The sequence below is a fragment of the Diaphorina citri genome, unplaced genomic scaffold (genome assembly GCF_000475195.1).
Source record: "Diaphorina citri unplaced genomic scaffold, Diaci psyllid genome assembly version 1.1 scaffold112, whole genome shotgun sequence".
Lineage (NCBI taxonomy): Eukaryota > Metazoa > Arthropoda > Insecta > Hemiptera > Psyllidae > Diaphorina > Diaphorina citri.
The window spans coordinates 1-15,776 of record NW_007377549.1 but is presented as its reverse complement, the minus strand read 5'-3'; the positions used below and the strand labels follow the sequence as shown (position 1 = coordinate 15,776).

General features: G+C 35.5%; 1 protein-coding gene across 1 annotated transcript in view; it reads left to right on the top strand.

The window, feature by feature from the left end:
- LOC103524664 (afadin-like) overlaps positions 1-12,747 on the top strand; it is a 43,817-nt gene extending 31,070 nt beyond the window's left edge. The window contains exons 3-5 of the mRNA XM_026820016.1: positions 608-772; positions 5,838-6,082; positions 12,625-12,747. Coding sequence (XP_026675817.1) covers positions 608-772; positions 5,838-6,082; positions 12,625-12,729 — 515 coding nt within the window. The 3' untranslated portion in view covers positions 12,730-12,747. The remainder of the gene's footprint in view (positions 1-607; positions 773-5,837; positions 6,083-12,624) is intronic.
- Positions 12,748-15,776: the final 3,029 nt, after the last annotated feature.

The window sequence follows — 15,776 nt, the reverse complement described above, 5'->3', positions numbered from 1 at the left end:
AAACACACGTTTTTCCCCTCGCATAATCCCCGTAATGGATAGTGTGACACATTTTACCAGTCTCTTATCTTACTCCAATAAAACCTTTCTAAACCTCTTGCGGGCTTTTCTACTCTGACGAACAATGATGAACAAAACTAACTTAACTTTAGGAATAGTCTCGCTGTGAGGGAAGGATTGACAGGCGGATAAAACCTGTTGGACCCCCCGAAACAATGTTTGATTTGAACTCCTTCAATTGTGTTGTGATTGTGATAATTTTGAAACTGGAAATGTACGAGTATGAATAAGCACAGTTCCTCATGATGCGACCATTGACCGCGGTTAAACAAGCCAAATAAACATATGACTAGATACCATCATCTCGGTGTGAGGCTGATTTTTCGCCATCACCAATCGGGTGGACGGTAAAATACAACAACTTCCTGAATCTAGAGCTTGAACCGTGAAACCACACCGTGAAAACTCTTTTCTGCTGATTCCAAATAAATCACTGTTGATATTTACCTATAGAGAAAACAGATGAGCTTGTCATTGGATTTGTCTTATTTCCAGCAAATGTACAGGGTGTACCCATTATTAACTGTCCACTTTATTTCTGTTTCAGGATCCATCATGTTTCACGTTAGGCGAAGACCGGCCGACTATCATCCGCGGAAGAGGAAGAAAAAGTTACAGCAGAAATGGAATCAAGGTTCAAGTAATGAGCTAATGGAATATCGATATGAAGAAGGATTTGACAGGCTCCCTTTCTTTCTCGAACTCAATCCAGGTGAGCTGATGGTTTTCATATAATAGTTCTGAGGGACTTTAAACAGGGAGTAAACCTGCCTGGACGAGTGACTGTTTGGGATAACACTTGCTGCTGACTATTTCTGGGTATCAGCTTAATGGGGAAAATACAGGTTCTGGTTGAATTTCCAGCGAAAAGGCTAAATCCCCACCTCAAGATGACGAAGCAACCTTCATTTCCACTATAATGGGGAAAATACAGGTTCTGGTTGAATTTCCAGCGAAAAGGCTAAATCCCCACCTCAAGATGACGAAGCAACCTTCATTTCCACTCTGAGTTCAGTTTACTTTGAAGGGAGAAACTTCATCGTACACTCTGATAGCAGAAGTTACCTAGATACACGGGAGTATACTAACAAATCGAGGGGGGAATGAAAAAAGAAGTTTCTATCAATCATTCATATATTCACGCAACACGGAAACCTTGAGTAGGGGGGAAATATAGTTCCCAGTTAGTTGATTGGAAAAATGTAGTTTGAAATGATTATGCCTCTCTGGAGTTATATGTTTGACATCGGTATGGATAAGTTGTGTTTGAGTTATGTCAGGCCAACTCAGTAAATTGGGCTTAAAAAAGTCAGATGACTTGAGAAGCCCCATAAAATTACTAAACAGTAGGATAAATGAAGTATGTATGATAATATAGTTGATCCCACTTTCCATTTCCCTACGTATTCTTATACGTATATTATGTCGCGTCGCCTTTCGATAGATTTGAAATTCCAATCCTATAAACATTCATGCTCCCAGTCCCAGTACCTTACACCACCTACTCGATACATAAACGAGTGAAAATTAAAAACCAAGTCATAAAGTCTGAAAAGATTAAGTCTGGTTGGTGAAAGCATGAAGAGCGAATATACAAGAAGCGGTGAATTTTCTTCTCGTTTTTCTTCCATTCCCTCGAGAATTGCTGCAAAGTTAAGATGTACCATTGTTCTCCAGCTCCCAAATGTTTTCCTATGCTAATCTTGCAGCAATCGTTTCCATTGTTGAACAAGTGAGGATTGGGGTGAGAATGTGTACTTCATGATGAACAATAATAAACAATACCGAGTTTATATTGTGTGCTGTTCCGTCTTGAATCTTCTTACTCCAGCTTTTATAACCTCATGTTAAAATGTTCGTTAACATCTTGATCAGAGATTGTTAATATGAGATTGAAGACCTGCCTTGGTTGCTGATTAACTTGATTTCTACAGCTCTTCGCTATCTAATTAGAGAAAGACGTGTGGGGTAGCTCCTTTGTTGTTTTCCTTCGCAATCTCAACAAACATTTATTCTGACGGAAAATCTAATATGTAGTTTATATTTTTGTATTTAACGGATAGAAACGGGGATTACAATTTTATATTCTTGCTCAAAATGTACTTCTACGTACTTTCATCTCTAATCCATCTTTTCAAAATTAACGCAACGCCCGTATAGAATTCTATATTTTGCGCTTTTCATTTTGTTTTTCTTTTTAAACCTCATTAATTCTATCGCAGCAGATGAAGATGACGACTTCTTATCGTATTTATTTCATTATTTCTCAAACTAGAATAGAACACATGGCGGGCGTTCAGCGTTTGGAAATTTTCACACTTCCTTCAGAGCTGCAACTAGTTTCTTGAGTTTTCAGCAAACTCGGATTTTTGAACCCATCATTAGTGTTCTTCTATCTAACCCACTTGTTTCTTTCAATGGGTTTCTAAATCTACTTGGATTGTTTCATGAGTAACATGTAAGGTTTTCAATACATATTTCCGTACATAGTGTGGTATGTTTTGTTATTTTCCTAGTAGGGAAGGTGCGCTTTATTTTGCATCCCTCCTCTTGTTCAGGTTTAGTTCTTTATCTGAGTTTCCAGACTGACTGAGGAGAGATGAGTTTGAAACAAATTTCGTTCAAATATTTTAATCTGCTCTTTACTCTTTGCTGCTTAATGTCTTAAGGTTAAAAGGGCAAAGGCTAATGAGTGGATTAAAATTATAATGGATTTCATTCTAGGGAGTTTCGATATACGTATACTATGGAGATGTAGATTTTCTAGAACTCAGTCAAGTAGAAAACCTTTAAGGATGTAGGATGTTATTCGGTACGTAAATAGGTTTTTGATAATCCAGCCTTCGAACACATTTTTAGCTTCTGAGCTCAACTAGAGGTATTTTCATGTGATTTTATTATGAACAATATCTCGTTGTAATTACATTTTGTATATTCTGAAAGTTTTTGATATTTATTGATATCTCTTGTTTTCTTCTTCAGCCGTCTTAAAAATTCGTTTCAAAGTTTTGTTTTCTCTTATTTTTTCTTTTTACTTTTTAAAAAGTTTTCCATTATTTCATGATTTCCGCTAAACAGATGTTTAAAAGTAAAATATTTTAGTTGATACTTAGCATAAAGTTACATGTATAGTTTCTTCGATATTTTTTATATTTAAATCATTTATTATTTTTATAATAAAATGAAATCCGAACTTATAAAATCATCGCTGCTCCTCAAGAACTACAGTATTTTTATGTATATATGTATTTTTTTTCTTTTTTTTTATCCTTTAAATCACTACATGAGTTATACAACAAAACCAGACCCAATCACCAGGCAGCCCAAGACACGTGTTTCGTCCTTATTTGGACTCATCAGTTGGACATAGCTGGGGATTGAACCCGAGACCCTTGGATTAGGAAACAGAGACGTTTACAAGCAAGCCACCAAGACTTGGTGTTGTGTCTTGGGCTGCTTGGTGATGTGGTCTGGTTTCGTTGTATAACTCATGTAGTGATATAAAGGATAAAAAAAAAATACATATATACATATTGTTACAATCCTACAGTTCTTAAAAAAAAAAAAAAAACTTTCAATATAGTATTTAGTTTGAATGTTCAATTTACATTTCACCTCGCATTGGTATGAATTTTGATTTTGGGGAAATCATTTCGTTTTTCTTGTCAAATGTAAGATTTTTTTCTGTAAAATCACTCTCTAGTTTGAGGAAACTCCGTGAAAGTAGTTGAACTGCTCTTTGCGTTGTGGAGTTTTCTCTCCTGTGATCATAAACGTTCCACACACATAAAAAATAAACAAAACTTTCTTGCACCTGATACTTTATGAGAGGATAAAAAAAGGTGTAAGAATTTAATCCCATTCATTATGCCGAGAGATTTTCCAAGCTTGTGAAGAATTTTGTTCTATTTTTTTTTTTTTTTTTTTATTATTATTTTTTTTCCCCCAATTTTTTATGGGGCTTCCAATTGTGCTTGGCTTTTGGATAGAAAGGTATTCAAGGCTCAATGTAGATACACGCGTTTCAATGTAGGTACACGATATAAACAATGCAATTAAAAGCTATATGAGTCTCTTTTAAGTTCATGTAAAATTTTAGTACAATGCCAGCCAAATTCCTAGCTGACCCTGCTCATTTCAGGGTCAAATTTGCAAATATATACTTAGGGTATTCTCGTGTTCAAAAGACTTTTCTGGTCTGTTTTATGTCATGTGATATTGGGATTATCTATGCACGTACAATGCCAGCCAAATTCCTAGCTGACCCTGCTCATTTCAGGGTCAAATTTGCAAATATATACTTAGGGTATTCTCGTGTTCAAAAGGCTTTTCTGGTCTGTTTTATGTCATGTGATATTGGGATTGTCTATGCACGAGTAAGTACATTGGTACATAATTCAATTTCTTCACGTTCAATTTTGAATTGTTGATATTGAATCTTGTTTTTCTTTTGATGTTGTTTAGTTTTTCTGCATCGCATATCTCGTTTCCTAATCATATTTTATTATTTCCTCTTTCCTATTCTTCCAGTATATCTTCTTTTGTCGTTTATTCTTCGTCTTATTACATTTTCTTTGTTTCACATTTTCATATCTACATTCGGTATCTAGCCATAAAACGTTTGCATTCTTCTTTTGGTTTTATTTTCTTTTTGCTCTCAACCTTTTCCTTTGCTGTATTGTTTTTATTTATTGTTGAGTATGGAAGTGCGGTGCAGGGGCGGGCGTGAGATTGCTTCAACTGTTTAGCAACTAGATACATAAGGTTTAAGGTAATCCGTATTTTTTTTCGTATTCCATAATTTGAAGATATTTCAGTCCTTTTCAATAAAAATATGTCAATTTTCTCATAACCTAGATTTCGAAGGATATGGTTTTGTGGAGCAAAGTTAGGATTTAAAAGGTCGAGGATACAAATCCTTTTTCTTCATTTTTTTCTCTCCTATTAGTTTTATCATTTCTCGTTTAATGCTTAATTCAGTCTCGTCAGTCCATGGCATTCATTCTCGTCCACTATACTCATGTGAAATAAAACTAAAAGGTTAAGACAGGAAATGATAAATGTGTGATGTCAATGGTTATGAGTTCTCTTTCGTTCTATTGCATTTGCTATATTTATACGTAAACTTTCCAGGATGAAAAACGCAAAACAAAGTTAATAATAAGGGAAGAAATATCGTTGTTCCCTCCGTCCTCTTTTTAACTTTTTCTGCTCAGAATTTTGCGTTATGCCTGCTCAAGCGAGAGAATGTTTTTTTATCTCTTTGTGGAGCGCGTGAAAATAAATAAGTAGGTAGACAATAGAAATGGGAGGAAAAAATGAAAGTTATGCTCTTAACAGATTTTGTAGTCAGTTGAAGAATTTAGTGGCGTACATATTACATTACTATGTTTTGTCTATTAATTCAAGTTTTCATAATGTGCATAAGCAACAATGTTTTAGCACCAACTGCAACATGTTTTTTTTTTTTTTTTTTTTTTTTTTTTATTCCCCCACCATAAGTTTTTATAATGTGCAAAAAAAAAAATTTTTTTGCCCCACACCCAAATTTTTTTTTTTTTTTTTTTTTTTTTTTTTTTAATTCACCAACTCAACTGCTCTGTTTTCCCAATACTGATTCTAACAGTTTGATATTCATTAACACTTCTGTCTTTCTATCTGATTCTGTTCTTTTTACTATTCCTTTTTCTCCCCCTCCTTCGTTTTTCTCTCCCATTTTGAAGTCGGCTACTTAACTGTTAACCATGACAATAACCTATTTGTTTTTCTTCACACAGATGGCAGCGAAATAACTTCGGGCTCACCAAAGCGGCACCGACTCCACCCGAATGTTACCGAGGTGGGTTCGGACCGGGCATCTCCCTACGGTCAATCGCAGAGTCTACAGCTATTCGGACCCAACATTCAGCCCCGGCATTGTGTCATAGCGCATACAGAGGGGATAGTTACCGTCACGCCTTGCAGTAGGGAGGCCGAAACCTTTGTCAATGGACAGCGAATATTTGAAACCACCATTTTACAGGTAACATTCATCAGTACTTACTACTTCCTTCTGCTCCTTTTGAGATGTTTCTCACTGAGATAACATCGCACAATATTACTATTTTCAACTTATTGTTTCATTACAAATTTTCATCAGTAGATGATTTCTTCAAATTAAATTGATCCCAAAGGCAAGAAACCTAAACCCTGCCCTGCCAGCCTAGTTGATTGGTTGGTAGATCTACCTTAATAAGTTATTTGTATTGGAATTCACGTCAATACTACACTTTGATTTTCTTTTTGGTCGACTGCGTGGAATTATTTGATTATTTTTGGTAGACCTTATGTTTTTCAATATGTACGAGTAGGTATATCTAGAAACACGACCCACACAGAATACCCAAGTTTGTTATGTAAGGGAAATAAATCGTTTGTATTCGTTAAAACGTTATCGTTAACGTTAAGTGAACTTTCAAAGTAAACTCGTCACTTATACGCCAAACCCTCCTAATGCTTTCTCTAAGCATGGGTGTCACATATCAATCCTTTGATTGGAAAGCCCTGATAACACTGACGAGTAAATAGGTGTTCCCCATATCATACCCTTCCATCAAACAACATGGACTTGTATTGAAAGGTGGGAAACTTTTGCGGCCAGATATTTTTAATGAACTTCATAAGGAACGGAAAAAAAAATCGAAAGAACGTTTAATGAAGAAGAAGAAAAGTAGACACTACCTTGTATTTCAACTACGATTCCTACTCTTTTTTTATATTTCACCAGTTGTTTACGCGTATGACCTTATCCTCTCTCTTAGTAAAGTCCCTAATACTAGACCGACGAATGGAATATAAAAAGTACGTTTAGTTTTACTACATTAAGAATTAAAACTAAAAGGCTCATTGTGAAGTGTAAAAGAAATGTCGGTCAGGCGGGATTTTCTTTCTCGGGTGAAAAGTTTAAATGTCTGTACGCACTATGTGGTCGTTACATTAACAACATTAATATTAGGAATGTTTTGTCATGCTTTTTTCCTCTGTCTTTCAAGTCTTTTTCGACTTTATTGTATGTATTGAGTTTTCATTCCTTTCATTGTTATGACTTTTGTGTGTAAGTGGTTTCGAGTGTTTACCTTTTGTACATTTCCTCTCTCTTACTTGTTCTTCCATTTATTTGATCGACTTTTCTTGACCTAATTTCCTCATCACTCGGTCAGACAGAAGGATTTTGAGACTCATCTGGACATTTGTTGAGTAAAGGAGACATCGTCATGATTTTTACCATCATAAGTTCGCAGGCTGTACCATTGGATAAAAAGGACTCTTCTATGCAATCAAAATTGTTTTGTAAACCTTGAAAACTGCATTGGTAAGAATAAGAGAACTAGAACAGTCTGTATAAAAAGAAATCCCTAACTAATGTGGAAGACGAGAAGAGAAATGAACATCGTATTGACAAGACATTTGGAAGAAAAGACAAGTGATAGCTCTTCAAACAAAGTTGCACACGTAGAAACTATTCTAAATATGTCAATAGATAAGTAAAGAACTTGACGAGTGTTTCTATTCTATTCTATTCTTATCAAATGGAATCTATAGCAGAAGCGCTGGAAGGGAGGAAAGCAAGAATGCAAAATGTCATCATGAAATCTTCTTCAAACAAATTGTTTAGTGTGGGGCAGTTTTGTCCACAATTTTCCGAAATAGAAAAGGCACTTGGAGAAAAAAATAAGATTCCAATACAAAACTGAAGAATGATCTGTTAACGTTATAGATTTGTTGATGTACCTACTTAACAATAGTTGGACTAGGAAGAGAGAGAAGAATTCTCAATAGTGTACATTGTAGAATGAAAGCAAAGGTCAGGGAACTTTCATTTAACTTCTTGTGCTCAAAACTTATTTACACAAAGAAAACGTTCATGGGAAAAGTTAAAGGAAAACTAGATAACATTTTCCAAACCTTTTCCTTTACTTGACCTTTTGATGATTTGATAGAAAAACTTGAATTTGGAACCCCCCTCCCCGCTTAAACGTTTTTAGGAAATAGTTTTCACAAAGGGAAAAGAGATTCGACCAAGATTTTTCTTTTCTCTAAAGCAACGTCTACAACTTCTACAAACTTTTTATTTATTTTTTCTTTTCTTTCGGCCAAAATCCTTTGATCTTACCTAATTTATATGAGGAGGAGGAGGATTTATATGAGGAGGGCATTTTCTGCCACCTAACCTTTCCAACACTGTCAGGTTGTTGTAGCGGCTTCAGCTGTAGCCGAAAAACAACAACAGTCAGGTTAGAAATAGATAGATACTAATGGCATGACTTACCAGGTGAGTCATGAGTCTCATGACCTTCCAGTTGACTCACATTTTTTTCTTCTTTTTTTTGAAAAAAAAAAATAAATATAATAAAGAAAAGAGAGAAAAAGAACAGGAAAAGTAAATTTTCTCTGGAAAGAATAGAATAAGAAATGGCGCCTCTTTTCTAAATTAAGAGTACAACTGTCCAGACTTTGGGAGAGCGTATACACATAGGTAGACTTTGTCTTATCAATTATCATCAACCTTTGTACGGGATATCAGGGACGTAAATAAGGGAGGAAGCTTTCATTCCGGGTGAAATGATGGGAATGGGATGGGACTGAGTGTCCTAACTCAATGGAAAATAATGGGACTACACTATTCATAGTGAAAGGGCTGGGGGAACAGAGGCGAAAGAAAAATGAATTCGAGGGATACTAATTTATTTCAGTCGAAAATTATTTTAAAGAAAGTCTTTTGAATTTGAGACTGTTTATTCAAATGGAACTTCATGTCCCTGAAATTCTCCAGGACCCTATACACCGTTCCCTGTGTTGAGCTGTCAAGTTCTATGATTTAATATCTCAAGATTCTCAAGTCCAATCTTAACCTTAAATAAAAATTGTCTCAACACATCTGACAAAGTCCTCCGAATTTTCATCACGTCTTTAAATCCAGCAGCAATTTCCTGTAGTTCCGTTCTGAGGACATCCCTTTCTTCCTTCTGTGATGATTCTGACGTAAATAAGGGAGGAAGCTTTCATTCCGGGTGAAATGATGGGAATGGGATGGGACTGAGTGTCCTAACTCAATGGAAAATAATGGGAGTACACTATTCACAGTGAAAGGGCTGGGGGAACAGAGGCGAAAGAAAAATGAATTCGAGATTTCGAGGGATACTAATTTATTTCAGTCGAAAATTAATTTAAAGAAAGTCTTTTGAATTTGAGACTGTTTATTCAAATGGAACTTCATGTCCCTGGAATTCTCCAGGACCCTATACACCGTTCCCTGTGTTGAGCCGTCAAGTTCTATGATTTAATATCATATCTCAAGTCCAATCTTAACCTTAAATAAAAATTGTCTCAACACATCTGACAAAGTCCTCCGAATTTTCATCACGTCTTTAAATCCAGCAGCAATTTCCTGTAGTTCCGTTCTGAGGACATCCCTTTCTTCCTTCTGTGATGATTCTGACAGACAGAGCTACAGGCAGGACTTTGACTTATCTTCCCAGTGTTCATTTCTCAAACGAAACTTGTTTTTCTTTTTTCCCCAGTTTAGATAAAGTGGGCTTTTCGTAAATCCTATTTCAACGCCATGATATTGTTCCCATTCATACAGGATTTGTTTTATTTTACGGAAAAATAAAATTTGAAGAAGCTCTTAGTTATTCTCGCAAAGTGGGATTTCGAGGTGCTCACTGTTTAGCGTAACACGAATGCGAGTATAATATTGTACGAGTAAATATTGAACGTTGGAGCCACCGTCAGTGGTGTAGTGATTAACTCGGTAGACTTCAAATCTGGAGGTGAATGGTTCGAGTCCAAGTCTAGATGTAAAATTTAGCGAGGTGTAATAATATATTTGTGACGAGCATCCATGTAAACCTTCGGAATCCTTCAATCAGCGAATGTTTATAAAATGGTGGATCTAAAGAACTGTCTATCATGGGAAATACCTATTTGAAAAGATGCTATTTGGAGGTTTCTTCATTGTAGATATCTCGAGTTTTTTTCTCACTTCACCTTCGTTTTCGAATGTATTTGTACATTTTCTATCAAATAAAATGTAGACTGATGTCCATTAGTTTGTAAGAAGTGGTAGCACTAATGTATCTTCATTGTAGATATCTCGAGTTTTTTTCTCACTTCACCTTCGTTTTCGAATGTATTTGTACATTTTCTATCAAATAAAATGTAGACTAATGTCCATTAGTTTGTAAGCAGTGGTAGCACTAATGTAACGCCCAATGATGTGTTGAATAAAGTTTAGAATTTTGTTATTGTTATTGACGTATGATGACGCATGGAAAACACATGAAGGAGAAAAAAAAAAATCATTAACACCTTGATAATGAACCTACACACTCATTCACATTTCTGTCACTTTGTACCAGGTATAGGTGTGAGTATTTTTTTTTCTTTTTTTTTCTATCCCCATGAGTTTATTACATTAATCCGATTTTTCTCGAATTGATGAAATTTCTATGTCCGATGGCAATTGGAATGTAGGAAACTACTAATAATATGTACCTTTAGTGGCATTGGTTTGAGTTATTTAGCTGTAGTTTGGTCATTAACTCATTTTTGCCAGGGAAAGGTGTGTGTTTTTTTTTTTTTTTTTTTTTTTTTTTTTTTTTTTTTTTTCTATCCCCATGAGTTTATTACATTAATCCGATTTTTCTCGAATTGATGAAATTTCTATGTCCGATGGCAATTGGAATGTAGGAAACTACTAATAATATGTACCTTTAGTGGCATTGGTTTGAGTTATTTAGCTGTAGTTTGGTCATTAACTCATTACAATTGGTACTTACACCTTCCTAAAAAATTGAAATGTTGTTAATTTTTTGGTATTTAAAAAGGCAATTTAAAATTTTGAGGGCGACAAGATTTCCCTTCATTACACCTTTAAAAAAATTGAAATGTTGTTAATTTTTTGGTATTTAAAAAGGCAATTTAAAATTTTGAGGGCGACAAGCTTTCCCTTCATTTTCATTCTTACCAAACCATGTCGCGTTTGGTAATGTCCTGTGTGTTTCCTGTAGAAAGTTGAAGCTGTCATCTGAACCTTGTCTCTCACATTCTCATGTGTAAGGCCACGTGATGAGCCATCTGTCTTGTGACATGTGAGGCATGAGGCATTACTTATTAGTGTATGCTTTCCTCTTTACCTGACCCCTTTCCCTAATATATATTTCCCGCACTACCTGTAAAGCAACTCACGCTTGGACGGTCCGACAGATCTAGGTCTGTCAGACCGCCGGAACTTCAGTCGTCAGACTGTCTGAGAGACTTAAAAGTCCGCGGCTTTTTCCGCCTCACAGGTTCCGGTGGTGTAACAGACCAAGGTCTATCAGACAATCGGCTGCGGGGTTAAAGGGTCTTCATAGCAGTATAAATGATGTATACGAGTATACTTGGTCGCAACTATCTTCAATCATTCTGCATCTTTTTCTCATCTGACAAATAATAATATAGATACTATAGTATGAATATGAAAATGTATTTATTTATGTATGTATGTATGGTTGCTCGGCATATTGTTTATGCACTGCACGTATGCAACGAAGTTAGACTGACACTTTGGAGAACTTTCAGCACTTTTTTAAAGTATTTTCCAATAATGTGGATGTCAAATTGAAATGTATGCTGAATATCTGCACTATCTGCCAATTTTCGAAACTATCTTTTTTTATATTAAAAGATGCTAGATATAAATAAAGTAATGTCTATCATTGATGTGATTTTAAAAATGAGACAATCCTTTATTGAGGTTTCGTTCTATTTATACTCCAATGTTTTCTCGCCACGGGCTTGAGTATATTACTTTTCATTATTTCTACTTGTATTCCAATCAAATTGACTTGTCTCTTTATCAGATTCTTCGTAACAATGTTCAGTCACCTAGTCACTTCTATTAACTTCAGTTCATCTTCTATCTTTTTCATTTTATCATCTTCTATCATTTTCATTCCTCTATCAGTCTATCTAGTTTCTCTTCCACTTTTCTAGTTTCTCCTGTATTTTTCTCCTGTGTTGAACTTCCTCGTTGTTCTCTCGAAGTTTCTTTTACTATTCCCCCGTCGTCATGTGACATATCTAGATCAAAACTAGTTTCCTGTAACTTCATAGAGGAAAGAAAATGACATTGACATTCCTGAGGAAACTGTGTATGAATGCTTTTTGTTTTGCCTCTATTGTTTGAATGTGTATGTTTAGTATGGTTGAGGTGTATTTTCTTCTTTAGAAAACCTGAGCACAATGTATCTTGAAAAATAAAACATGGCTTTTATTATTATTTTCTTCTTTTTTTTTACCATTTTTTTCTATGGACAATGCCGATGGCAATTCTTATTTTTAGACACTTCTAAGAACAGGTCTTGGTTTCAGTTTTTGATTGGCTAAATTTTAATTCAATGTTTAAATTAAAATCAACCAATCAGATAACTTGGTAAGTTTAATTTTTATTTTATTGTTAACGTTATGTACTTCATTTACTGGACTAGTTAATTGTAGTCTCATGTGTCTAATGTTTATTCTAATTGTTTTTGTTTCCAGCATGGAGCCACAGTTAAGTTTGGACGCATTCACAACTTCAAATTTATTGACCCTTGTTTTGAAGAAAGAAATCGACAACGACACGACTATTCTTATGATAGGTAAGTAACAATTACCATACTGATTACCTAAATAGAAATGGGCATTAGAGATTTCAGTTCTTAGCTCTGGAGATCTTTTTTTTTTATGTGCGAAAGAACAGAATTTTATTTTGGAATGTTTGGTTAGTTTAGTTCGGCCATTTTTATTCGAGTTTTACGCTACAATTTTACATGAATATTTTGAGTTTAGTTTACTTTTGTTTCACCTTGAAAATAATTTGAGCACATTGTTTGTAGTTGTCCTCCTTGTACCAACAATTTCCTACCTCTTTCATCTCTCATCCTCCCTAAGAACCTATCAACCTATATCTGACCTCGTTTATAACTAGGCTTGCCAAACGTCCCGAATTGGCCGGGACAGTCCCGAATTTCAGGGGGTGTCCCGGCGTCTCGTTCAGTTTTTCATTTTGGGGCGTTTTGTCCCGAATTTCCGTTTTTGTCCCAGAAAAAATTCGGGACGCGTTTTTTAACTTTAAAATTAGGTACCTCTATAAATCAGAATTTGTTCTTAACTTGTTTAAATTTGTCATGCTTTCATCAGTTTGCTCTTCCACTTTGCTAAACCTTTATAAACGAGAAAATGGTTGTATTAAACCGCCTTAAACGAAAAAATGAGATGGTCCCTTGGATTCTCGTTTATCCAGGTTCGACTGTATTTCGTTTATCTGTTTTTACTTTCTATTACTACAGTATAGCGAGCTATACTAGTAATGAAAGTATTGCAATCGGTCCAAATTTTCAAAATCGGGAAATGGGTGGAAATATCCGTTTTGGGGTCCCCTGATTCCAAAAAAGTGGTTTTTAGCCCATGGTCTGTACGTAACGTACGTACGTACGTAACGTACGTACGTACGTAACGTACGTACGTACGTAACGTACGTACGTACGTAACGTACGTACGTACGTAACGTACGTACGTACGTAACGTACGTACGTACGTAACGTACGTACGTACGTAACGTACGTACGTACGTAACGTACGTACGTACGTAACGTACGTACGTACGTAACGTACGTACGTACGTAACGTACGTACGTACGTAACGTACGTACGTACGTAACGTACGTACGTACGTAACGTACGTACGTACGTAACGTACGTACGTACGTAACGTACGTACGTACGTACGTACGTACATTTTCGCGGATTTCGCGATTATTTTCGCGGATTTCGCGATTATTTTCGCGGATTTCGCGATTTTGTTCGCGGATTTGGTGATTTTGTTCGCGGATTTGGCGATTATGTTCGCGGGTTTCGCGATTATGTTCGCGGATTTCGCGATTATGATCGCGGATTTCGCGATTATGTTCGCGCGTTTCGCGATTATGTTCGCGGATTTGGCGATTTTGTTCGCGGATTTTGCGATTATGTTCGCGGATTTGGCAATTATGTTCGCGGATTCGCGTCCCGAATCGACATTTTGGATATTTGGCAAGCCTATTTATAACAGCATCTTTCCTCCCTGACTAGCCAAGGAAGTAGGATTAAATTGTTTTAAAAAAGAAAGAACATTAATTGATTAGCTTAATCCACTTATTTTTGTTGAATATTGACGCAAGTAATTAAACTGACAAATGAAGAGCTTTTCCCAATGTTGTTTAGTTATGACAGATTTATAATGGGGAGATATTGAAAGTTTTTCCAAGTTACCAACAAGTTCCACGTAGATAAGGAAAACCAAAATAAATCTCTCCCACTCGCGCTTCCAGCAAAATGATTAAAACTTGGCCAAAATAATGATTATCCTTTTATTTTGCATTATTAATTTGAATCAATACTGGAAGAACTTTAACTTTCTTTGATGAAAACTTGAAACTTTTCTTGTGAGCTAGAGGTATTGGTTTTGTTCTTATTATTTGGAAGCGGTAGAAACTTTTCTCCGAGTCAAGTATTTCCTCTTCACGAAATTTTATTACAAGTAGGTATCTCGAAACTGTTAAATATCATTTTTACTTTTTTAAAAAGAAATAAAAAAAGGTACCTAAATAAACTTTTCCTACTGCTAACCAAGACTGGCAAATTCACTTCGTGTTTCCAAACATGGAATCATAAATTTATCAATATCACAGAGGAAAACAGCATGATTGGCTATTAATAGTTGCGAGTGACGTCACTTTGACGTGAAAAAAATTGTGAAATGTGAAGTTCAAAGTGCGAATTTGCTTTCGGGAATTATCTTCTGCCCACTACATTTTAAATTTCCAACTCTTTACGTCCGCGTCTCACATTTACATTTTACATACTTCAGTTGAAATATTTTCCCACACCGAATGTTTTACACTATCAATCAATCAATCACCGATATGTAGATAACTAGATACGAGTAGTAGATAGCCACTCTGACAGCTGACAGAACAGATGTGGACATTGGAAATGAAATCGCAGTCTTCGCCAAGAGCTTTCATGTTTCTCTTAGAAAATAGAATAGCTCCTGTTTCTAAGTTTACCAGGAAGTCACTTTTTCTAGCTTTATTTGTTCCTTAAGCCTGACAATCCAAATCTGTTTGAACCTTAGGTCGGGCACTCACGATCCCACGTGTATGGTGGAAAAAGTTTCCGACTTCAGTCTTCAGACCGTCTGAAGTCAGAACCTGAGTGTCAGCATGAAAATCTAAACCTAAACAGTCTAAACACTCATAATTCATAATGTAAACAAACTCTACTCATATGAAGTTACGAAATATTTTCGGAGTTATGAAAAAGTATATTTTCTGAAAGGATTCGTGTAATCTGATGATTTCATATAGGTGGGTAGGCCACAGCTCTTTCGATTAATTTTGTATTCAGATATTTTATTTCCCCCCATGAGGTAATGCTGTTTTTATGACCATAGACTCTTTGCCCTTCCTACAATGTAGACATTTTGTATCGTGATTAGATCGATAGAAATTGCATTAGGTAATTTTATTTTGTATGAAAAAAAACAAAAGCGTAGGTATAGGTGGTTTCCAAATTGCCTTGCCCTACCTTACCCTTACCAACTGATTGGTGTTCATTGTTTTTTTTTTTTTTTTTTTTTTTTTTTTTCTTTGCCCTTTTTCCGTATGTGT